Source organism: Taurulus bubalis (assembly GCF_910589615.1).
Source record: "Taurulus bubalis genome assembly, chromosome: 9".
NCBI classification, from domain to species: Eukaryota; Metazoa; Chordata; class Actinopteri; order Perciformes; family Cottidae; genus Taurulus; species Taurulus bubalis.
Genome location: NC_136597.1, coordinates 19,280,117 through 19,306,517, shown reverse-complemented (window position 1 = coordinate 19,306,517; position 26,401 = coordinate 19,280,117). Strand labels below are relative to the sequence as shown.

General features: G+C 39.4%; 3 protein-coding genes across 3 annotated transcripts; 2 read left to right on the top strand and 1 right to left on the bottom strand.

Moving 5' to 3' along the window:
- Window positions 1-802: 802 nt before the first annotated feature.
- On the top strand, window positions 803-2,119 carry LOC306741988 (G-protein coupled receptor 22-like; the record flags this gene model as incomplete). The annotated part of the gene is made up of 1 exon (XM_079224329.1): window positions 803-2,119. One exon carries the CDS (start codon window positions 803-805, stop codon window positions 2,117-2,119), a length of 1,317 nt encoding a protein of 438 aa, XP_079080455.1.
- Window positions 2,120-11,401: 9,282 nt separating this feature from the next.
- LOC306741267 (B-cell receptor-associated protein 29-like) lies at window positions 11,402-13,428 on the top strand. Its single transcript, XM_079223538.1, has 7 exons — window positions 11,402-11,497; window positions 11,739-11,839; window positions 11,941-12,088; window positions 12,262-12,397; window positions 12,695-12,791; window positions 12,915-13,015; window positions 13,192-13,428. Exons 1-7 carry the CDS (start codon window positions 11,406-11,408, stop codon window positions 13,225-13,227), a joined length of 711 nt encoding a protein of 236 aa, XP_079079664.1. The 5' UTR covers window positions 11,402-11,405; the 3' UTR covers window positions 13,228-13,428.
- An 804-nt stretch (window positions 13,429-14,232) lies between these two features.
- On the bottom strand, window positions 14,233-25,155 carry LOC306741027 (solute carrier organic anion transporter family member 1C1-like; the record flags this gene model as incomplete). The annotated part of the gene is made up of 14 exons (XM_079223281.1): window positions 14,233-14,639; window positions 14,919-15,036; window positions 15,409-15,473; window positions 15,750-15,934; window positions 16,145-16,310; window positions 17,051-17,246; window positions 17,795-17,959; window positions 18,366-18,614; window positions 18,996-19,094; window positions 19,744-19,890; window positions 20,271-20,392; window positions 20,610-20,742; window positions 21,984-22,125; window positions 25,060-25,155. 14 exons carry the CDS (start codon window positions 25,153-25,155, stop codon window positions 14,420-14,422), a joined length of 2,103 nt encoding a protein of 700 aa, XP_079079407.1. The 3' UTR covers window positions 14,233-14,419.
- Between the last annotated feature and the right edge of the window lie 1,246 nt (window positions 25,156-26,401).

Genomic DNA, 26,401 nt, shown 5'->3' with positions numbered 1-26,401 from the left:
ACATCTCTGAGAGTTTGATGCCTGCTGTTGACAAACTTAACATAATCTTCTGGCAGAATATTCTTGTCAGTTATGAACCACCTCCTTTCAAATTTGGCAATGACTGAAATGTTGCCAGAAATGACGAGTTTACTAAGCAAAAACCATATAAAGTATGTTATTTTCTAACTTTGGAAAAAAAATGTCTGTGATTATATTAATCACAGCCAATTGGGGCTAAAATTAGCTTTCTTCATTATTATCTCCATGACCTCTGGTTTATAGTCACTATGTATACTGTAAATGTTAATACACTAAAACTATGTCAGCTTGAATGTGCTGTTCAGCTGAGGCTCCAAAGAACACTAAGCCACAGCTAAGCCACGACAAAGCCTCAACATGCTAAGCCATTAAAGCTATAAGGTTATTAGAATTTAATTTCTTCCAAAGTGTTTATGTGCTTCTGTTATGTGCCTCCACTGTGGATGCAACTGCTTGATCAAGGAAGGTGATAACAAAAGCAGAAGCTGATTGAGGCAAGATAGTGACTAGTTAGTCATGCCATGTACGTTGTGAGACAATCTAATCTGCTGGGCATAATAGGAAAAAAAAGTTCCAGCACTTCTGAGTCTGAGTGTCTGATCTCAGCATTTATCATTTAAAATTCAATAAGCTTCCTATCATTTGATAACTGGCAGCAAATACGTCTGACAAGATTTCTCAGATGTGTGTTAATTAAGACTTTCTAGGAATGCACAAACATGGATCCCTTCTTTTCCATCTTCATGAATTCTCTTTTTCTCCTCTCTCTACACGCAGGATAATGCATATCCTTCCCTGCCCTGAACAAGAAGCCACCATGAGCAACGTCACGGTCACCGACAACACTGAGCCCATCAGCCGCACCATGAGTCCGGCAAGCCCTAGCCCGTATTCCTACCCTGTCAGTTTCCAGGTCTCCCTGACTGGCTTCCTCATGCTGGAAATCCTCCTGGGAATGAGCTCTAACCTCACTGTGCTTGCCCTTTACTGTATGAAGTCCAACCTCATTAGCTCTGTCAGTAACATCGTCACTATGAACCTCCATGTGTTGGATGTGCTAATTTGTGTGGGCTGCATCCCCTTCACTATTGTGGTGGTGTTGCTCTCCCTCGAGGGTGACACTGCACTCGTCTGCTGCTTCCATGAAGCCTGCGTCTCCTTTGCTAGTGTCGCCACTGCTGCTAATGTGCTCGCCATCACCCTCGATCGCTACGACATCTCAGTCAAACCGGCCAACCGGGTGCTGACCATGGGCCGTGCCCTGACCTTGCTGTCTGCCATTTGGGTGCTATCCTTTGTCAGTTTCCTCGTACCCTTTATTGAGGTGGGCTTCTTCGCCCAGGGCCATGCGGATCTGAACCAGACAGTGGTGGAGAATGTGGTCCACACTAACCAGTACTACACAGAACTTGGCCTCTATTACCACCTGCTTGCTCAGATTCCTATTTTCTTCTTCACTGCCGTTGTCATGCTCATCACCTACTCAAAAATCCTGCAGGCACTCAACATTCGCATTGGCACACGTTTCCACGCTTCACAGAAGAAGAAGGCTCGCAGGAAAAAAAGTCCATCCATGACAGCCATGACAACACAGCCTGAGGCCCCAGATGCATCCCAGAGCAGTGGCAGCCGCAACCCCACACTGGGAATGCGTACCTCTGTCTCTGTCATCATCGCCTTGCGCAGGGCTGTGAAGCGCCACAGAGAAAGGCGAGAGCGCCAAAAGAGGGTTTTCAGAATGTCCCTCCTGATTGTGTCTACCTTCCTGCTGTGCTGGACGCCCATCACAGTGCTCAACACAGTCATCCTGAGTGTGGGCCCCAGTGACCTAATGGTCAAGTTGAGACTGGGCTTCCTGGTCATGGCTTATGGGACCACTATCTTTCACCCTCTACTATATGCCTTCACGAGGCAGAAGTTCCAGAAAGTCTTGAAAAGCAAGATGAAGAAGCGAGTGGTGTCGATCATTGAGGCAGATCCTACCCCTAACAATGCCATTATCCACAACTCCTGGATCGACCCAAAGAGGAACAAAAAGGTGACATTTGAGGACAAAGACGCCCGACAGAAATGTCTATCTTCTGAGGTCGTGGGGTGAAGGAACTCATTGTCTTTACGGTATACAGTCAACAAAAGCAGCTACAACTGACATCAGGTCATGATGAAAAAGGGAAAATGTTAATCCAAAGCAGTAATGTAAATAATATGTGCAATAGAATGTACAAAAACAAGAGGTGGATAATTTATTACTATTTATTGAGAACAAATGTAGGTTTCATAGATACACTATATACTGTACTGTAGATATTGCATGGCTTTTTGTAATGGTAGCAACATACAGAGCATTGTGTACATACATAATACATGTACAGTATAGAGGTAAACAAGGTATTTAAATAGAGAGGGGGAGAGAGAGACGTAGGAAGTACTATGTTTATGTATATTTATAATACATTTCGTGTTCACTCACCTAACACAGCAAAACTCTTCCTATTCTACCCTCCCCCAAGTTAAGTATTTGTGATTCCTGTAACAACTGTGAGATTACAACCATTCATCACCATGGCACTAGCTCCGAGACCAGACCTGCAATCCCCAGTGACCACTGACCTTATTGCCTGGGAGCCGTCTGAGGGAAGGCAGACAGGTCAAACATGGAAAGGAAGCAGCAAAAGTAACGTATGTTATGTTGCTATAGCCAGAAAGCTATGATGTACTGTTCACAATCACTGCTTTTAGAGTTAAAGAGGAACACTTGCATTCCATAGACACAACAGAAGAACATGGCTCTCATCACCTCTTTGACAAAAACCAGATGTAATCAAAGCATAGTCTGTTTTACTTTAACAGTTGCGTCTTTGAGCCAAATGGAAAATATACAGTTGCCTTATTTTGGTTTGATGAATTGAGCATGACTTTACGGTGGGACAGGGAGAGCACACATTGAACACAAAATAATGACCAATATTGTTTTAAACCTGAGTGAATCCTCAGAGGTTATGTTTTCATAAAGAAGTGATTTAATCAAACTAAAGGAAAATGTTGAAAATTGTTGTATTATCAAATTGTCTGTTTTTAATAACACTAGTCGAACAACAATGCTCTCAAAATAAGCAAACCCATAACTGCAATAAAGAACTACTGCAAAAATGTTGAAGCCTTATAAAAGATTCTGTTTACAATCCACAATAACAGATAATGAAGTTCTCCTTCCCTGCCTTTGTTTGTCTACCAATAGTGCGTGTCCTGCTTTGTTTATCAAGGAATACGATAGTGAAACTGTATTTCCCAAGTGGCTTCTGCCGGTAGAATATAATTCAGCCTGCCTTATATTTGTGGCTTAACTTGTCCTAAATAAGTAGAAATAATATATTCATAAAAATGCAGAAGAATTTCAGTCGTAATAACAAGAAAAAAAAGCTGCCAGCTTATTATTCAGGCTGCGCTCTAATGCTGAATCTAGATGCAGAGTTACAATAACCATTAGCATATAAAGCAATGCTCAGCTAGCCTGGCAGCTCACTTCATTACAATCCCTGGGTCAAGAATGACATTCTCTCTAAAATGTCGATATATACTGTGCAGTGCAGTCACATGCATGCATGTATAAAGGTGTACACAGACAAATGCATGCTGTACTCCACGGTTTATCTCAGTAATGAGCTCATTACACCTTTATTGTCTCAGGGACAGAAGAAAATTGAAGAGCCCTTTAGATACTGAGAGCACGGGGCTATTGGCTACCAGAGCGATTACACAACCTTGATCAGATGCTTCTCTGGCTGCCAGACTAGTGTGTGGTTTGTAGCACAACAGAGAGGGCTGATATGGGAATATTGATGCAGGCAAGGTTCTTTATGGCCCTGCAGTATACAGGCAGTGTGGATGTCACGCTACCTTGAGGGCATGTCTGTGATTGAGAGAGGAGATGGGATGAGAGCCAGCAACAGATTAGCCGACAGGGGAGGGGAAATAACCTATGAGATGAAACATTGAGCCAGAGGATACATTTAACAAACACATGTATAGAGTATGAGTCCACTTTTTAGTGCTATCAATATACAAGCGTATAGGCTTATTCCCATTACCAACATAACAATGATTCACTACTAACAGCTATATGTTCCACTCTTGAGTACATCATTTAGACCTGCTCAAATGTCAAGTACTAATCCAAACATAATCAGTGCTACTGACAAAAATAAATCACTTGTATTGATCACCTTCTAAAATGACCTCTCAAAGACCAATACTACATACACTATCTAGGTCACAATTTGTTATCCAGCCTGTGGTGCAGTCGGCACCGGCTAAGCAAAAAAAAGTCTTTTCAAGCACAACCAACATAGCCCAATGTTCGGAATGAACTGCTATGTTCACGCTGACAATCCCTTCTTGTTTCTTGTAATTTTCTGTTTGGGAGGGGGGTATTTAGCTCTCACTAATCACAGAACTTGATGTATCCGTTCTCTTGATGTCATTTACAGCACAAACTGAGGCTGTGTGAGTACTGGATAGGAGCAGTCAGCTTCAAGTGTATCATGTTCATTGATGGGAGATGACACTTTTGTAACATTAACTATTTGCTATTTTAAAGCCACTGTGCACACGACACGCCAAACCTGTCAGCTTCTTTAACTTGATCCTCATTAAGGCCATCAAGGGAGAAAGTACTAGCAACCCTTTTCTTAACTCTCTTGGAGAGAATGGAACAAACTCCTTTCTTTTAAAGAAATGCCTTCAACACATGGTGGTGTTCCCATTCGAGAACTGTTTTATTCAATTTAATTCACAGGCTAGATAGCTCCACCTTATTTATTGACGCTTGTTTCTATATTTGTTTGGATTCTGGCTCTGGCACAGCTAGATGACGTTCCTAACCTTGGCCCAACCTATAAAAGGCACCAACGGGCTGAGTAGTTTCTCCAACTGGGGATAAATCCATTCATGAGTGCAACAACAACTCTGAACCTCTTACGCCACAAATAACACTGATCGACTGAATATCCGAGTGGATGCACTTCTACTTAAAATAGCATATTTCTGTCAAATATAGCTCATTGTGCTCCAGAACGCTTTTGAAATATTCATCCTAAATACCGGATCTGTTCCAGAGCTTGTTTTGTAAAATGTTGTTTTAGACATTAGGCAATGTCGGGTGACCTCAATTTTGTCTAAATCTCATCATGAGGATATTTAATTTAATTTCTAGGCTGCATTACGGAATTATTGACATTCACCATCCAAGGCAAAGAAAACGCAACAGAGCCTTGACATACCCTTGCTTATTGAGTTACTCGCTTGTTAAGGAATACAATGTTGTATAATACAGGTTAGTGAAGCTTAAAATCAACATGATGTGAATAAACATGTTCTGATAAGCATGTGTCAAATAACTTAAACAAAAGCTGTACAATTTACACCATTAGTCTAATCTCACGTGTCTACTTTTTCCTATTTATTCTGTTTATAATTCCAAATAATATAATATTGTGAGGGGCATTTATGTTCAAACTCTGAACTTGTTATGATTGCTATTATATTGACCATATGTTTCATGTTTCATGTTTCATTTTGGCCCACATGGGACCACTTTCATTAATGTAGACATTTACAAACGGCTGCCATCTCAAGGTCAGCGTAGCTGGTTAGCATGGAAAGGTTAGCAGGCTGCCACTAGACCTCCAACCCGAGGTGACCTGCAGAGAAGAAAATAGGTCAATAATTCTACCATAATCAATAGCAAGGCCTCAATAAAGCTTTTTTGTGAGCCTGACGAGAATCACTTGACCCTGATGTGTCCTTCACCTTCTCCCCTATATACTCCACAATAAGGCTGATGTGTACTGCTGTCCCTATCACATACATTAGGTCCCTCCCTTTGTCGCCCAGGCAGCCATCCCAGATTGAGATGCCATCTCTTTAGGGCTCCTCTCTATCCAGCCGCAGACACAGAATAAAAGCCTGGGAAATCATATTACTCTGTCCGTATGGAGCCTCTATTGCATTAGGTCAGCAAACACTCAACTGTAATTCTGCTATCGTAGAGAAGAAGAAAGTGAATTGAGCACACCAGCCAGCGCAGCTTGACAAATTGTTGCTCGTGGTCATTTTCCAAATTTTACTCTCACCAAGCCACATTTACTGTAGAGATGGAAGGACACTTTACAGAGCTGGAAGATATGTGACTCTGATATACAACCTATTATCTCTGTACAAGAAAAACTATGGCTCAGATAGAAACCAGGAATCAGAGGCCGAAAACGGGGTACAACGTCTACCTCCTGTGACCTTAATGGCATCATTGGGTTGTATGGGAGCAAAATAACACACCGGTCCAATCAATGCTGTGTAGATTACTGTTCTCCATCGGTATCAGTTCAGCGCAGATGTTCAATGATAAATGAAGTGTTCTCCTTTAATATGCAGTCTACATCGGTTAACTAATTAACCGTATAGGGTAAACACAAGCATCTCACATGCATGCCAAAGTGAAAAATATAGGATATTGTTGTATTGAATTTATATGTACAAATTGCCCACAGCACAATAAATGCTTATGTCATGAAGCACGGTAATAGAGACTGTGTAGTGTATACAAATTTTACATTTGATGAAATGTGCCATTATGTTGTAAAATCCTTTATGCGAGTCAGACAAAGGGGCTGGCATATTCTTATCTCACTAAACCAAAAATGTGAAGGACAAAATGAAGTCAGAAGTACCGACATGGCTGGATGCCCAGTCCCTGTGTGTGTGTGTGTGTGTGTGTGTGTGTGTGTGTGTGTGTGTGTGTGTGTGTGTGTGTGTGCGCACGCACCTGCCAGTCAGTGTGTGATTGTCTGTGTGTGCATCTATTCAGCAATGTGTGCATACTCCAGAAAGTGCAGCTATGCCCATACAGTATGTGCATGCAGCTATGTGTCATTCCAATTGTTTTATCAGGCAGTGACAGAGTGTCGACCATCGGTGTGAGATGGAACACAGCAGAGAGGAGATTGCTGGCCTCCAGCTCTCTCTCTCCACATGGGAAGATACAAATGGGACCACAGAGCTCACTACCACAGCTTGGCAGCTTGAGACACTACAAGGTGAAGATTTGTATTATTAAAGCCAAAAGAGATCAATACAGTTTATATATTTTCTCCTCCAAATATCCTCATGTCCATGGCTCCTTTTGCCATGAATATTTGCATGTAGACTGGATCACAAAACATAATAGTGTCTCTACATGTTCTTACACTCTAACTACAAATGTGCATTTTCTTACAAAACAACCAACCTCCATATTGAAATTCTGATGTGCTGCCAACACCAGGCTGAAACTAAAGTTGAAATACTTAACACTGATAGCTAGAATATAAACATATGGCATTGAGACTTCTGTGTTTCTGAGTTGAAAAAGATTGAGTGTCATTAGATATATTTTAAATATCTAATTAAAAAGGTAGTAGGGGGTAGAGACCGTGGTACTTTATGGTAGCTTGTTGGTGGCCGTTATCTGTAGTTCAAAAGACAGCTTGAATGTTATTTTTATTGACTAATCATTTTTGGCAACTTTTTTGACAATAACTTTTTTCATTCTGCCTCCTCTGTAAAACCTGAAATACCAGATTTCACCATGTTGCACACGAAAACTACTGCGCTTATTATTAAACTAAACATGAGTGTGCTGCTTTACCAGGTTTTTCCGCGCCAATTTCTGTGGAAAACCCATCGTCATCCGACCCAATCTCTGGATTCAAATAATTGTGCAATATGTGCTTAAAGGAATTTCAACCTCTTCGATACTGAACATTTCTCATCATGAATATGATTCCCACAGTTAACCACACAACAACTCCCCCTCAACTTTTCATACCGTTGCTTTCTGTGAAACTTTGTTTCTGCCTCATATGTGTACACACATCTAGAAATAGGGTTGCTTGGAAACAGTCTATACAGCAAGGGCATAATATACTGTGAATTAATCAGCTGGCCTTATTTCATTAAAAAACACAAGTATATATATTACAATCCAAATAAGAGGCATTGTTTAAACTGCAAAGGTAACTGACAGTGGGTTGCGTCTGAATCTCACAATCACTCACATCCTCCACATCTAAAGAGCATTTGCCTGTAGCTTAATGGTCCGTACAAGTATATAACTGTAGCTTGATGTAGCTGTAGAAGAGGGCTTACAAGAGTTTGGTAATTGTTTAACTGCTGACTTGATACATTAAGTTTGATCTTAAATAAAAAGGAATGATGTAATGTTGTGTGAACATGTTTGTGTGCCGGAATGTGCAGGTGTTAAATTCTTAATATGATTAATGTTCAGTTCAAAGGGATAACATAACCAGATGGAAAGGTCTCGGTGTTATTTCTCTTTTCAACAAGCCCAATTCAAGAAGTGTCAAGTCACTGGTTTAGAGTCCAAGTCAACATTTTAAGTCTCCATACTCTCAAATATTGATAATCGATATTCCAGTAGCTTTAAACTACAGAATAGTATGTCTATTTCTAGAAAATGTACTGCCTATGAATTATATCCCAGTCAAAATGACTTCACAGCTCTGCTATGTAATGAATTTAGAGGAACACAGTTAACCAGACAAAGGCAGGAACAGCATCAAGATAATGCAGTTGCAGAATATGATCAAGTAGTCAAAAGGCTACAAGTGCAACAACTTACACGCTAACACTAGCTAGCTGTAGTGCATGGTAATGACAGCAGATACGATCTAAATAATGTTTACATGTTTGTAGTTCGTTTTACATGAAGGTTAGGTGATATGTAACACGATTAAAAAAGTGTGATTACCTATAGCGGATGTTTCTCTCAGCTGATAAACAAACGTTAACTGAAAGTTAGCAGAGGACGTGTCACGTGACACCGTTCATTCAAGCTAACTTGTCTTATTAGCATTACATCATTATCTAGTTAAAACTACTCAGTAAGTAAATATCAAAATAAAAGAAGTCCACTCTTGGCACCATTAGTGATAAAATATGGAGCGTTTGATCGCCCCAACCCATGTAGGCCCAAATGGACCATGTTGAGTGAGTTGCTCTCAAACGAGGGCAACATGGTGGCTGAGATAGGCCGGGATAGTACCAAATTGCATAAAGGTATGGGATGCCATGCCATTATAGTGTCAAAAGCCCCTAAGCCTGAAGGCATAGCTCTCAATTTACAAGTTGATTTATGTTCCAACCTTCAGTCACAAGTTTGTGTAGCGACTGGGATGATAAGATCCAAGGATACAAGCAGCTGTAATGAGAAATCCTTGGCAGAGTATTGTGCTACTCCTCTGGGACAAGGTGAGGGACTCTGATATACATGATAAAAGTTGGCCACCTCTCTGTGGAGGCATTCTGGGCACAAGCCGCTCGGCGTAGACCCCATGTTACACACAAAATACTCAATAGGGCCGATATTTCCTCAGTTGGCAGGAATGCCCTGCATTCACAAAACAGGCAGGAGTATGTGCATACTTTCCTGCATTGGAAAAAACACACAACAACATGAAAATAATCTTATATATAATATTTAAGAGACAATTTATGAAGTCCACATGTATTTTCACATGACTACTGTACCTGTCAAATGTGTATAGACAGGCAATACATAAAATGAATGGAGCTCTCAAGCTACAACACTCCAGCGAGCACACTATCACCATGGCCGGACCATCTGCTTATTGCAGGCAGTTTGCTGTAATGACTCTTCAGTCTCCTGAGCTGCGACCTCGGAGATGGTGAGAAGAGGAGAGCAATCAAAGCACATTCAGTTCTGCTACAGTCATTTGGCCACTCTCAAACAGCTATCACCGGGTGCAGCTGTAAACATTTTGCTCCTCAGCACTCCTGAGACATGCAGTCAAAGAGGATAGCAGCTATCAGTCTCTTTCACAAGAGGAAGCCCGTGTGAATACACTCAGCAAGCTGAATACAGCGGAGGAGGGGAAACACACAGAACAAGCAATGGAGCTGAATTTGGTAAAAAAAAGAAAGAAAGAAAGAAAAAAAGTCATTATTGAAATGGAATAAGGGTGTACTGAAGGCTGCACTCCAGAATCCTCTCCGTCTCTGTTATTGATGTGCAACACCCATGTAATTGATGTGTTTATGTGCAAGATGAGCAAACCAATAGCGTTTTGCGTTCCTTATCAAAAAGCACACAAAGTCACAAAAAGAGCAATCCTTTCAAGTCTTTTTGTAATGAATACGCATTTGTAATGAGTGTATATCTGCTATTTCAGTGACAACTATTTATAGTCAGCTGGTGTGTACACAGTGAACCCTTTATCCACACTGTCAGCTGTCTGTATATCTCCTTGACACACAGGGAATATTTGGATTGAATTCCCTGCAGTAACTGCAAAACATACAGGACTTGATACTTCCAGCCCCTGTGCAAAAGCTATAGTATGCCATTGGCTAACATCCCCCTCTTGTGGACATTTGTTTGGTTTCTTCTGGGCAGAAAAAGCCTAGTCCGAAAGGTCAGCATAACAAAAGAGATATAGAAAGAATTAAGTGTGCTTGTTTATTTGAGTGGTTGAGGGATAAGTAACAAACACCAAGGAAAAATTATTATTAAAAAAAAAAAAAAACTGAGTGCGCTTCCCTCACATACCTATTTTTGTACCATGACATGTGACATGAGAAGACATCAACAAACACACTGACACCTCAGGAAAAGTGTGGAATAAAAAAATAAAAAATGTCTAGCACTCATTCTGAACTGAACTCAAAGCCTTTGGTTATATTTATCAGTTAGATTGTGATCTTTAACAAATACAAAGTGGCAAGACCAATGATGTCGCTTACAGTGGAGATTTATTTAGGGCTGAAGCTCCTTATATGCCCACAAGCAGCTGTTGTAAATGTGTGTGAGCGCATGCGTGTCTGGACATTCCCATTCTTCTGATCGCACAACTTTGTCTGGTAAGGCAACAACTCTGTTTATTGCTTGGAATAGACTGTTCACCTCTTGCTCTTAAACAGAATGCTGAGGAGGAAGAATAGATTTAGAGGCAAATGGACTATGAATGCCTGCTGCAGATGCCTGTTTCATGTAGTAGTCCTACAGAAACGTTTGTGTGTGCTCAAAAAGTCACTGTACAATATGAGTAGCAAATGGTACAGTATACTGTATATAGTTTAGTAGGCAATGAGCACATTAATGTATTCTTCCAATGACATTTGTTCAATGACATTTGTTTATGAGTGAATGACTGCTGTTGTAATTTAACGTTGGTTGCTACTATCTAATGGAGAAATAGAATGATAAAGAAAGATATTTTGTTATGCTTTGAAATTTGCAATCCAGATATGTTCAGAAATGTATACATGGACCTAATTAAACCTGTATATCACCTCAGGAAATCTTGTTCACAATGACTCTACAGTGGACTGCTGTGGCTTTCTTCCTCTATGCAGAGATAGCAGTCAACCTGATCTTGTGTATACCCTTCATATCAGCACGGAGGTACTGCAATCTAACACACAAAACCAAAAGATGATCAAAAGTTTATTCAGCAACTCGTCCTCAGCTTCCTGTCCAGAGGCCCATTTTCTAAAGAAAGAAAAGAAGAAAAAAAAAGTCTTATGCAAGAAAAATTATAGAGCCACTTCATGCAAATCACCAGCAGAGTGCATGCATGTCCTTCCAGGGTCGATCTAATGTGCATTATGTTTGACTCACAATGGCCTTTTTGCCTACTTTGTAGATGGCGTTCGGTTTTCAGCTGGCGAATATGGAACTGGTTAACTCCATATTGGAACAAAGGCTTTTTTACCATGATCATGGTTCTTATTGTACTTTTCCTCGGTAAGCAACCTGCTATGACTGACATTGAATAACACTAAGTACACTGACAGCATGTTGTCAGTCCAGCTCGTTCATGCTGCTGTTCCCCTGCCCACCCTCAGATGCTTTCCGTGAGGTGCAGAAGTACTCAGGTCCTGAGCCCATGAACGATGCCAAGGTGAACCCAAATTTGTACGACAATGTCCACATGAAGCTGTTCAGAGCCCAGAGGAACCTCTACATATCTGGCTTCTCTCTCTTCCTCTGTCTGTTAGTGTTACTTCCTTCCACATTTATTCAGCCTCACAGAATGTGTTCGGGACCTCAGTCTAACACGAACATTACCATTAATAATACAACATTACACATAATTCTCCACTTCACTTTCTAAGGCCCTGCCTTCTTTTCTTCCGGTTCTCATCTTCTCCTGTCCTCCACCACAGTATCATGCGTCGGATTGTCACCTTGCTAAACCAGGTTGCCGTCACGATGGAGAACAGTGCAGGTCTTCAGGCACAGATGGACAGTGCTGTCAAAGCAGCCAAGATACACCAGGACGACAATGTGATGCTCTCACAAGTAAGAGTTAATCAGAGTCTGATGACGGAACTAAAAACTATTTTTGTCTTGTGGTCCAAAAGCCGGTTCCTTTCCTCAACTTCCCCAATGTGTAATATCTACCTCAATTTATATTATATCCTTTAGCATAACATTTACTTTTAGTTTTCAGAATGTTTGGGACTCCTGTACACCTTTTAAAGTGTGGAGGCATTATTGCATACTGTGTTTTCATACATAGATTACTGTTTCTGTGATTTGTATTCTATATGTGCTGTTTTCTGCTGTTGGTAATTAAGGAGGCTATTTTGTGCTCAGGCTCTCCTGGATGAGGAAAAAGCAATGTCAGTAAAAAACCAGCAACTGAAGCTAGATGCTGAGAAGCTGGCAGATCAAGTGAAAGCTTCTGAGGAGGGTGAGTAATGATCACTTCCTTCAGACAGGTTGATCTGCAGTTAAACATTTATTAAAACCAAAGAAACATTCTTGCAAAAATGTTCATGGAAAGCTATAATTCTGAGATTGGTTGTGTTTGTAGCTGTGCGCAAGTCTCATGCTGAAGTGGAGGCCATGAGGAGGCAGGCCAAAGGTTTGGCACAAGAGTATGACAGACTTTTGACAGAACATCATCAACTCCAGGTATGGTATCTCTCTCTCACACACACACACACACACACACACACACACACAAATCACAAACCCCAGCTCGTTCACTCCGCTCAGCTTCTGCCAAGGCTTGTAGCTCCGTCACTGCGAGCTAAACACTCAACAAAGTCACGACTGTTTGCTTTTTTAATATTGTACTTGATCCACAGAATCCCCAGAGTTCTGCAGACAAAAAGGACCAGTAACCACAGGAATGCAGTCACAATTGTTTTAAGATTCCTTCTCTTTACATGGATACCTAAGCATCCTGGAATAGATCTACCTTCAAACCTTAATATGCATAATTTGCCAAACAATTTAGAGTTGGCCCGGCCATTCTTGACACTGTGATTTGTCACAGTTTGGCTGGTATATTACAAACATGAGCATGAAAAATAAACATTTAAAACCCCAGACAGTGTGTCCCTTATTGTCATGCTGATACCACATTTACACAAAAAGGGTTAAATCTAAGTGAAGGGATGCTTTTTGTTACATGTGTGCCAACGGAAAGAGGTCAGCATTTAGAGGTCAGCTGCTCTTGTGCTGCTCAAGCTTTGAGCTGCCTGTTAACCTTTGTTAACAGAAGACACTAACTTTGCGTTTTCGCGTCAGCCAATGTAGTTCTCTTATACGCTTGGCACACGCTTGGGAAGTGTTTCCTCTAAATGCCTTCAGATCCTATACACTACACCTTTAATATACATGGTTCATACACATTTTGACCAATGGATTTCCATGACTTTTTCATCACTTTAAACCAAATTTCCATGACCAAACATTTTGTGAAATCTCGGTGTATACCGAAAAGAAAATGAGAAAATGTAGTATTTAAACTAACAATGAGAATTCCAAAGCATACAGTATACCTTAAATGACACAAATGAATGAGAGACAATAGTTCATTTAGTAGTACTATTTTGAGCGTCCTTCTTTTAAAAGCATATTAATTATTTCAAACTCAGCGTAAATGAACAACATGAACATATGAGTATAACACATTTCCATGACTTTTCCAAAACTTTTGGGATTTTATTTTTTTCAAGAACTTTTTCAGGCCTGGAAATAACCATTTTAAAATTCCATGACTTTTCCAGGTTTTCCATGACCATAAGAACCCTGAATACATGTTGAATCAAAACGTTTATTTCATCAAGTTTATTCAAACGAAGACCAACATAGAAAATACAGCACAACCACATTATTTTTTTCTATAAAAGTCTTCATGAAAAACACAAACACATATTTATACATTCCAGAAATAGTGTATTTAGTTTTTAAAATGACTCGTCATCTCCACAAATCCAGTTGAAATGTATACTCTGAATGCTATGAAAAGAGTCCACAGTTTGCATCTTATGCTCCGTGGAGTCAGGAGAGAATAGCTTGTGCTGAGACTCACAAGTGAGTCTCTCTGTCGGGATTGCAACCCAGTATAAACTGCTCACAGTGTATGGAGCTCTTCTCTTCTTTCCTTAGTGACTCCAACTCTGTACTCCCATTGGTCAGAGCATTTTTCTCCTCCTTCTTTATATGTCTTTTTAATAGAGCAAAGCCATAAATACAGAGGAAGAAGGAGATTGTCCTTAAGCCCAAAGTCAGGCCCAGGTACACTATCCTGTAAAAAAAGAGAGGGAAGAATGTACTGTTCAGGGACAAACTGGGAAAGTCAAGCTTTGAGTTATACTTTATTTTTGTGGTAAGGGTATAACAATAACAACTGTGTTTCCCTATTTTTAGTCCATCTAATAATTTTGTTCATAAGCATTGCAGCCATGCTGAAGTCACTTGGTTATAGATGTTTTGTCATGTTTGAAAGTGAACTTTACTTCTAGAAGGCGTCCTAGTGGATATTACATACAGCATTTTATAACAAAAGCCCTCCAGATCAAATTACCTGTAAGCTGAGGTGTTATATATTCTGCATGCTCCTCTTCCTCCGCACATCTTGATTCCCCATTTGAGACATGTTGTGTCGATAATGGCTCCAAAGTATATTGGGGCAGGTATTCCAGCTGTTCAAAATTCAAAATAACTTGTGACTTTTGACAAAGAGAACATTATGGGTTGCTTCAAGGTGAGATCATTCAATAAATTGGAAGTTTGATAAAATGACAAAACATAATGATGTTATTGGTGTACTTTTTAAAATAGGTTTCTAAAGTACTTGGTTAGAAAAACAGTTCACATAGGATCCTTAAAATTGTTTGACAATTTTAATGATGGTTTTCAAGTAATAATTGATTTCTACACAAACACATTATTCCAGTAATTTCGCTCACTACCATCAAACAGTATGCTGAATGTCAGCTCTTAGGAGATATTCATGTGTTCGACATTTACACTAAGTAGACAGTAACGTAGAAAATAGCAAAGATGGTTCTCACCGAGGGTGCGAGTGGCCAACGTGTAGATTCCAAGAGCAAGGGATTTGAGCTCAGGCTTAATGCACCTATAGAGACAAGACTGAGGGGTTTAAGGAGACTCAACTCTTAAACTTTGCAACACTTTGAGAATAACTATGATTTACACTTTACGGTGCAAAAGTAGAACTATTACTTTAATGCAAACTTCTAGAAATATCTCCACTGATGATACTAAATGATACAAATGTTCGGACACAGCAGGAAGTGTCATCTTTCTAAGAATGACAACATGATGTATTGATCCAATAACAGGCTGCATATCTAAATGAGTCGAGTGACTCCACAAGCGGTTGATGACGGACCTGACAAGCAGCATGAAGCCAGGTGTTCCCCCAAGAGAGATGATGAAGGAGCTGAGCACAGACAGAGCCAGGAAGTAAGGAAAGATTTTGTCACAGCTGTCTCTGCGTGGACACTGGCCCAGAGTGGCTGTTAGGTTGCCTTGTTGGGTGTCAGCCAGCAATACGCAACTACAATTGTCAAACACCTAACAAAGAAGAATGATAGATGAGCTGCAGCACAGCAGGAAAATAGTCACGCCAATACAACTGAAATGTCATGTGCTACTCTGTTGGCATCCGTAGGCATGATAGGAAAGAATCACAGCAATTAGGCTGAACATTTTAGCTGCATTTGTTAGTCAACAGTTGAACTAGAAAATATGGATGTGGCATGAAATCAGTGGTGTGTGTCTGACCGTATTTCTGCCGGTCCCAGTGGAGAAGGTGCATCCAGCCAAGCAGGGGGACATGTAGGTGATCCCGTTCTCTCCACACACCGGATCCCACTCCCTTCGTGAGCACGAGCAACCCGAGTTACAGTCAGAGGAGAGAGACTGTTCCTCATAAGACAAGCCTTCCACTCTGCATGTGACAACATGAAGAATATGCATATATTATTGACAGCTCACATGAAATATGTATAGGCAAGGCAAGGCAAGGCAAGTTTATTTGTATAGCACATTTCAACAACAAGGCGATTCAAAGTGCTTCACATAAAACCATTAAAAGCATCAAAACATAATGCAGATGATTTAAGAACAGTTAAGAAAACATTATGAATAAAAAATAAAGTAAAATAAAATAAGGCAGCCACAACCACAGTAATGAGCATGGAATATGAAAATAGAGACACAGAAAGTATCTCAGCTTTACAGATTTATTGTCGAATTTCTCTAAATCCAAGCCTGGCTCCTTCTTCTGAATGTTGATATTCCTTTATTAGTCCCGCAGTGGGGAAATTTGCAGGATTACAGCAGAAAATGGGTAAAGTACACACAAGAGACATAGTAAAATAAAAATAAAAACAAGTGCAAGTAATATAAATAAACAGTAAAGCAGTAAAACAAATACAAATAGTAAAGAATACATAATAACAATATTATACAGACAGAATAAAAATGTATTCATATTGCATTAAATTGTGATTAAAGTGACCAAAGTAATTGAAGTGTTTATTTTAATTTTTTGTGATCTACTGCGAGCTCAGCTGGTTGTGCAGCCTTACAGCAGCAGGAAGGAAGGACTTGCAGTACCTCTCCTTCACACACCTTTGTTTATCTGACATTACACATATGAGGGAAATGAATCCACACATCACATACCCGGTATATGAGACTGTGATGCCGGCCACCTTGGAGTTCTCACAGCCCATGACTAAGAACATGAGCGACAGGAAGTAGCCCAGCAGCGAGGTCCCAAAGGCAAATTTAGCTGCTCCCATGATACCCAGCTTGTACTTCTTCATGACAACCCCTCCAGAGAACATACCAAGGGCCACAGCCGGGATGTTGATCATGCCTAGACAAGCCGCAGAGTAGAACAGATTCATCATCAGGCAGCAGCATCGCTCCCCAAAAGGGATCAGAGGAAGAGCACTCATTTATATGAAAGTAGTCTCATTCATATTTTATGTAAAGTGTACTGCAGTCATGTTTTTAAAGATGAAAATTACTTTTGTTGGCAGAGAGAATAGAAATGCATTTCTCATCATGCAACACCCTCTTCGCCGTTATTACACCATCTCTGATTGCATAATTAATAATCTGTGTGCTTTTTTTAATAAGTAAATACCAAACTGTCCAATGATTTCAGTAAACCTGGCTGCCGTATGTAAGCTGCAGCGTTTCCTCAGGAGAGATGCGGGAGTTGGATCATAAAAAATTCATCAAATGCTGGCTCATAAAACTCTTATGATGACCATCTAGTGCATATCAATTTGCATCCTTAAATACTTGTATTTCCATGAAGCAACATAGGCTTTGGACAAGAATGTAAATCATCAAATGACCCAACAAAAGTCATCCAAACCAGGAAAATGCTATGAATTATCCAAACAGTCTGCTTACCCATGAGAAAATTGGCTTTTGACGCTGACTGGCCATAGTGTTGCTCAATGTACTTTGGTTTGTAGGTGACCATCCCGATGAGAGAGTTGAACTGAATGATGGTCACGCATAAAAAAGTGATGTAGACAGGATTTCCAAGCAGACTCTTCAATGTGGGCACAAATTCTGCGTGGGGAAGTTTATGAAAAGCACTTAAAATGTAGGCTTTGCCTCTTCAAACAGATATGAGATTTTGTTTTGTTTTTCTTAATTCACGGATTACTGCCTTTATAACATGCATATGGTCTTCAGAGCTAGACCCTCAAACATGCTTAGAATGATGCAACCTTTGTTTAATAGATTTGAGGACAATTTAAATTCATAAGAAGAAATAAAGTTCTTTAAAAAGTTGGGTTGTGGTAGAAATGTAAGAACACTGTGGGTTAATAAAGGAAATAAAGAGAGTACTTGCAAAAGATAGCATTAAAGGGGAACGTTTTAACATCACTAAAGATTCTGCATTCAGATTGCAATGCCGTTACTTAACATTCAAATGTTTCAACATTACAACTTGCTGTGACTATAAACGTACCTTTGGCCATCTGATGTAAACTAACCGGCTCCTCAGGTCTGAACTTGTGCTCCATGGTTGGAGAATCTTTGATGAACCTGGTTTGCTCTGGAGTGCAGCTGGTATCGTGTTTATCCACAGGCATGGGCAGTGATTTAGGCAGGAACCAGAAAGGAACGGCAGACATGAGGGTGATGGTACCAGCGATCAGGTAGCCCAGCCACCAGGCTCCCACCCAGCGGGCATCACCCGGGGTGATAGTCACCGTCTCTGCGACGAGAAAAGCACAGGAAGTAGATTAATTGAGCTTAATTTGCTTCGCATTTACTATAATTGTGTTTCCAATAACTGTAATTGTTTTTCGGCAACGTGAATAATACAGAGTGAGTTTCAAAGTGCTTTATCTATAATTAAAACTGTTTCCCAGTCAGATTACACCATACCACAGGATTTACCCCGCCCTAATTTATTTCCTCTTGCCAGGTGTATTGTGTCACAGCTTTAACACCGTGTACAAATGTCAATTTCTAAATCCAACTCTCCACGGATGAGTGCATTTCTGCAGTGTGAACAAATGATTAACAAGTTACCAAGCAGAACATTGTTTTTTTAATCAGTCATAGTTTATCAGTGAGATGGCAGCTTACTCACCCATGTCCACATAACCAATGTCAACGTAGATCTTGGCACAAAGCGATCCCAGCAGGTACCCAAAGACCGGACCGATGATTGATATGGTTTGGACACATCCTAGAATATACAACAAAGACTTAATTCAGCAATTTTTAGATTTTTAAGATATTTTAATGTGGTATTTTAAGACATTCCATTGAATAATACAGTCAACTTAAGTCTATTGTTATGCCTCCCCGCCGGCAACAGCCGCAGCCGGAGGCCTAATGTTTGGTCTTGTGTCCATACTATTCTTGTGGACGTGATTTCTCAGGAACGCCTGGAGGGAATTTCTTCACAAACATTCACTTGGACTTGGAGATTAGATTTTGGACGTTAAAGGTCACTGTAACCTCACAAAACATGCTTTGGGACGTAACGCAATAATTCAGATGTTATCAAATATCTGGAAAATGATGAAGCGATGACATTTTGGACAGACATGAGTGTAAAAGGCAACATACCTTGTTGGCGGTGCCGTGTAAACACAATACGGTAATTCTAGTTCTTTTAGAAGCCTGTATGTATTAAACATGTTGGCACCTACTCCCAATTAATCCTCAGTACATCCTGTATATGCCCACCAATATATACTAAAAAACAACATTTTTTCTTAGTTACTTGAATATAAAACCATTTAATTCGATTATAATTAAAAGAAAATCCATTCCTGAATGATTTACATTGATTCTTAAGTAATCTTGGTACAGTGAGTAAAATACATTACCAATATAGAGAGCAGCATTCTCTGACTGTGCGTAATCATCAATATAGGAGATTCCCAAAGGCTGTACTGGAGTCTCTCCAATCCCACGCAGGACATTTCCCAGAAACACATAGATCCACATTGAAACACTGGACTCTCGCTCACAGCCTGCAGTTCAAAAGGAAATAGGAAAAATGAGAATAAAAAAAATCAAACCCTCCAAAATGTATAAAATATTAACAAAAAGCACAATGAACTTAATGCATGCTTTGACTGCCTCTCTATATTCTATATTGGTACATTCTTGTTATTCTTATTAACCATGGTTAACCACGCTCTAACATCACATCACATCGAAACAACTCCAGCAATGTCAAAGTAGACTAGTTTACTGTGGTTGTCTAAATTTCCTGTTGGGATCTGTCCGGCACAGGAACAATACACAAATACAAACAATATACAAAAAGCATTGGCAATTTGAATAAAGAAATAAAATAACAAGCAATGTGTTTTTGTTTTTTTACCAAGCACACTAATCCCACTCTTACCTCTAGAGGGCAGTATAACAGGTCTGTCACCTGCCCTGGTGGACTCAGGTGAGCTTGCTGGACATGGAGAGAAGTTATTGGTTGAATTCACAGACCATCTAACTGATGTTTCGATCTTATAGCTGCGTACAAAATATCAATTTGACTGTTAAACAAGGGAAGGGAGAAAGCATCCGGTATCGTTAGATACTCACAATGTAAAGTACAAATACATACATCATTTTTAAAGTGCAAGGAATACTGTCACTACATTGTGTTCATGATGCTTGAAGACAAAAAGCATCATGAACAAAGTTTGAGAGCTGCATTGATTGCATAGAGACATGACATGTTGCCTACCGGCCGATGATGAAATGAGGCATGGCGATCAAAAAGGTCCCAAAAGACATCAAGATACATCCGATTGCGATGATCTTAGGTCGGTGGAGTTTGGCACCAAAATAGCTCACAAAGGCAATGACCAACAAATTCCCTGCAAGGTTGAGATGATCAGAAAAGCAATTAAATATGAGACCTACTGTTAAGAGAATCGAAATTAGTGTAGTATTCTTCAAAGACTGTATTCCATACTGCTATGAGACTTTATAATAAATCACCTCTGGCCAGATCCTCCCTCAATTGAATCATCTATTACCCTAGCACCTCTTTCACTGTATATACTTCTAATTCACTTTATACTTGCATTTTCTTTATTATTTGTAATATGTTCTGCTCTGCTATTTTGTTGTACTGTATATATTGAGTATTTCCCAGACTTAATATTTGTATGTTTACTATGCAACGTGCTTGCTCTTGCCACAAACAAATTCCCCCCTGGGGATGAATAAAGTATCTATCTATCTATCTATCTATCTATCTATCTATCTATCTATCTATCTATCTATCTATCTATCTATCTATCTATCTATCTATATATCTATATATATATATATATATCTTGTATATACTGTTATTGAGAAAAGGTCTGTGAAATACAAACTATCTCAGAACATCTAACTCATTTAAAAAATAAACTGAAATTATCATCTAAATGACACATTATAGATGGATGCAATCTCTTGTAAACCCTTATTTATCTTTGCTCCGGAGAAACACAGGATATATCTGTATGGTATACAGTCGGTTACTGTATTGTTTTGATTACGCTGACAGCAATAAGATCGCTCCCCTCAAGACATGTAAATACAGAGGAAATGTCTTTATATTCAGACAACCCTACCACACACACGCTTGAACTGAGGATATAATAGCAGACAGTCTGCAGCTTTTTCATGCAACATTTCAATCAAAAGGATTATTCACTCATTAAGAGTTGATTACGTGAATATTCAAAGCTATATATGTGTTATGATGCCAAGCTTGCTGGCATGACGGGGATATATTCTTGTTATACAGTAGCTTCTAGATAGATAAAATAGATTAACGTACTCAATTAATCCCAAATTGGGAAATGATTGTGTTACAGTAGCAGGTTATCGACGACAACGGTAAATATACATTAAATATACACATCAACATGAGAGATATATATCTATAGAATAAACAACATAAAGAATATTTTAGAATACACTATTAATATACCGAACTACAACAACTAAACTCTAAAATATAAACAAAGGATAACAAACAATAAACATTAGACATAAAGGATCTAAATGTATCTCAATCTAAACTGTTTAGCCAGTTAACAGAGAGACACATTGAGAAACTCACCTATTTCAAAGCTCCCATCTATGATGCCGATCAGATAACTGGGGATGTCGAATCGCCTTTCTAGTTGTGTGATTGTGCTCTTCATGTAGCTGCCAGTTAAAGCCTTGGCAAAGTAGGCAAAGGACAAGGATGCAAGGAACATCTAGAGAGATGCAGAAAGAGAAGACGTTGTGTCAAAGTATACGGTACGCACTTTTCATCCACATTTTCATTTCAAAAGAACAAATCCACCTGTGTTAATATTATTGTTATCTTCAGTTCAGGCAGTTCAAACACTGCAGTTCAAACGCCTCAGAGTCACAGTAGAAAGGAAACTCTGGAATGAAAAACTAGGAATTTGTAACAAGAACAAAACAATGAAGAAAAAGTACATAGAACTTTTAAGCAGTAGCTTAACGTGTAGACTTTGAGCATGCTTATCTCAGAGTGAGTGTGCGTTTATGTACCGTATGATGTGAATTTACACATTTGTAAAAGGAAACGCTGGCTGTTTGAGCTTGAGAGGTTTGAGAGTGTATTGAGCTAAGCCACCTGTGGACACTGACAGTCAGTAACAAAGAGAGGATTAGAGAAGCCTAACCCACTGGGACGCAGACTCATCCACTGCACTATGAGCTGAGACCCAATGACATGCAGCATAATTGGAAACAGGTGAGAGGTAACCATAGCGTGCCTTCTTAGGGATGAAAATAACCCGAGCTTGGAAGAAAAGCAAATTTTTTTCAGTTAAATTAATTTATTCCATTGCCATTAAATAAACAACTATGAATTCACAAACCACTGGCTTTGACAATAATGGTGGTTTGATTAATAACCTACTTTAAAGATACTACCAACAAATACAATAATCTAAATGTATTCTAAAATGTTCAATACAAATATATGGAAATTGACATTTTCAAAACATCAACAGAGATTGAGCATTCTACGGTGACTCTACAATCAGCTGCAGTAAGAGACACACAGGTTTGGTGCCATTCATATAACACTGAAAACAGATGTTATATTTTCAGGTCGTGACTCAAAGTGTAAGCACAAATGAATTAGCAGATGGTGAAGAATTAAGCATACCACGGCTAAGTAGATGCTAAACAACATGAGTAATGAACTCGCAGGCTTAATAGCATGTTAAGAGTGGCTCAAAAAGCAGCCTGCTTATGGACAACTCTGTGACCTGAAATCTTCCAGCATTGCTACTTAAATGTCTTCGGCATTTATTTAACACTTCTTCTTTATAGATTATGTAAATGACAAGGTGTCAGTGTTGCTATGGCAACCACATGGCTGGTCTTCAGCTAATTGACAAACTCTCAATGTAAGGGTTGGCTTCGCTCTAATGTCAAGTGCAAAATTATCATTCATACCATGGAATATACGTGAATATAATGCTCGTGCAGGAATTCTGAAGCACGAAAGGTCTGTCATATTGATATAGAAACCTTACACCAGCATCATGAGGTCTGCGTTTTGTCAGACGTCATAATTTAAAGGAACCGTCACTGCTTTTTTAGAACAATGAATGGTGAGGTGTGAGGAACATCATGACAGATCTCTTCTTAAAACTTACTTTTACCATTGTCTTATATATGTATTGCTTTATTCTTCTTATTGGCAACACTCTGCTATGGCAATCAATACATTTATCCATCCAATATGTATATCTTCTACAATCAATGTTTACGTCATGTTACATGAACTTTATGTTGCTTTCCACCAAATGTGTACTTTGTAACTTTGTTACTGAAACAAATTGATAATTAAAATTCCACAAAAGCTTTAGTTTCATTTGAACTGTCATAATGTGGTTTTGCAAAAGGATGTGTGTAAATTGAATGTTTATATATTTAACACCATTGAATAGAACTACAGCAGATTGGAGCAACAAAACATGTGACGATAGCACTGAGCTAACTGATCGAGTGTTGCGCTTTTTTGCACAGTCATCGTCTCAAACTCGCACCACGCTAGATGCAGCTGTGATTGGCTCGTCAGATGTCATGAGGCTGCAGATCAAATCAACCCTAATGTTGCTCAACAAACATTCAAGTTGCTGTGAATATTAGCAACATGTGTGTGTGCTACAAAGAGACAAAAACACATTCTCTAGAATGCATATTGTATTCAAAGCATCTCATTTAACCCGTTAAGTTTTATGGCATTTTTTAGGTTCATTCATCAAGGAGAACACACATTGATGAAAATGCATGTTTCTTGTAATTGCCTTGGTATTTCACTAAGCAGCTTTTTACATTTTTCTCAAATGTGCTTCCTAATCCAATAAAGAGGTCCAACCTAATCTCTTTTTCTTAAGCACGAACTTTGTCTGTGGAATTTCTCAGAGGAAATTAATTCCCAGTCCAAAGGTTAGAGAGCTGCTGCACTTAACACCTTTGCATGGTCATCAACTAGGCCTCCCAGAAACTCAACGCATAAACACAAGACAAATAAAGTGGTTTTAAACCACTAAACAACCTGCTTGTAAAAATCCTGCAGGAGAAATGGCGACAGCGATATATTTGAGATATTCGCACCAGGAGGTTACATTCACCAACATGTGCAGTCTGTGTGGCTCTTACGTACGTACATGTGATCCCTGTAATTGGAGAGATATGTGTGTCTGAAATACTTCATAGCATACATGTTCTTATGAATGTTCTCTGGTATACCGCTGCACCCATTGCCCTTTGAAAATGTAATTAAGTACTTTTTCCCTCTCTGCTGCTTGAAAACCGGATAGAAGAAAACACATTATTCAAGATATGTAATAATAATTGTGGAAATACTTTAAAGGTATTCTGGAGTTTAATATTTATATAATTATTCTGTAATATTGGAAGTTTTGCACTGTCTTTACACAAAACAAACAATAAAGGAGCTCCAGGACACATTTGTCATCACACCATTAGGAAAGACATTTACAATGTGCCAAAGTTTTGACTGAATTTACCGATACACAACAAACCTTAATTCATGACATGCATTCAGTGAAGATTGTGTTATGTATTCAGGAGGAACTAACAAACAAGATACATTTGGAAACATGTCAAACCAAGGGTTTGTCAGGGGAGAACAGTACCTTCAGATTGGGGTGGCAGGAGTTCTTCACTGCAGAGGTGGGAGGGTCGTTGTCCAGAGTCCAGCTGCCTGTGGCTGTGAAGTCCATCTTCTTCATGGCTTCCTCCTCCTGTACTTTGCCTGAGCTGTTACTCGTTAGGTGACTGACTGTGGCTCCTCACTCACAACTGTTGGAAGGAATTTAGATTGGGAAATCTGTCAAGCCCATTTTGCTAAACAACAAGTATAGTTAACAGCACTATTATTCACATACAATATAAGTTGCCTATTCTTTAGATGGCCAAACACATTGACCTTTGACCACCAAATTCTAATCAGTTCATCCTTGAGTCCAGGTTACTGTTTTTTCCAAATCTAAAGACATTCCCTTTCAGACTTTCCTGAAATATCACGTTTATGAGAATGGACCTGACAGACCCAAAAACAACCCCAAAACATACTGCCTCCTGCCATGGTTGACACCAGCTTGGAGGCATTAAAACATTAAGCAAGGACCAAGGGTCTAAGTTTCAACTCTGCATTCGCAAACCAATACTGTAGGTTCTAGTAGGGATGCCCTGATCCGTCTAGCGGTACCTGGGGCTGATACCATATATGTATGTGGTACATACATAACATAATGACATTCATATAGCAAAAATCTGAAATAAAAATGGTAACTATCTACTATAGAAGCAAACTGTGAATGCAATGAGTGTCAGCATCAGAGATAACTGATATTTGTATTAAGTTTGTTTAGTCTGCAGAGGATATAGAGTAAGAGAAAGCTGGGCAGTTATGTTTAAAATCCAGACTGTTCATTGACGTGGAAACTCTCTGTGGAATACACCTCCATACACCAAACCACAAGATGGCTTTGAACTCTGCAAGAAAGAAATGCAGCTGTAGCTGACAAGATAAAAGCTTCCATGCTCATCTAATAGACATCCAGCAGAACTGCCTTTTGCACAAAAAGGCCGTAAACAATTATGACCTGCAGCCCACATGCTGAGACTATGGACTAAGTATCTCAAACACAAGTTAGAAACCCATCAGTTTGTTTGGAAGCTTGTATCTGACTGAGCGGCTCCAAGAGACGGTTATTGGGCCTCATCCTGAATACACAATGAAACTGCCTTCTCTCCATGGTCACTATGGAATTGAGAAGTTTTACCTATTCAAGTCCACACAGGAGGGGGTTCTTTGTGAATACAAATCCCACTCTTCTAATCCTGGTGTTCAAGGTGAACAAAATGTGTACATTTAATATTAAATAATACAAATATTTTGTGGGTAAACTAATCTAAGGTACAATATACAGTGTCCTATATGTCTTTAAAAATTACCATAATTATTACTACAAA

Bases quoted from the DNA above. Each gene is read 5' to 3' on its own strand.
- LOC306741267 (XM_079223538.1), top strand. From the start codon at position 11,406: ATGACTCTACAGTGGACTGCTGTGGCTTTCTTCCTCTATGCAGAGATA. The intron at 12,089-12,261 runs GTTAGTGTTACT...CCTCCACCACAG, and splicing joins TTCTCTCTCTTCCTCTGTCT to TATCATGCGTCGGATTGTCA. The intron at 12,792-12,914 runs GTGAGTAATGAT...TTGTGTTTGTAG, and splicing joins AGTGAAAGCTTCTGAGGAGG to CTGTGCGCAAGTCTCATGCT.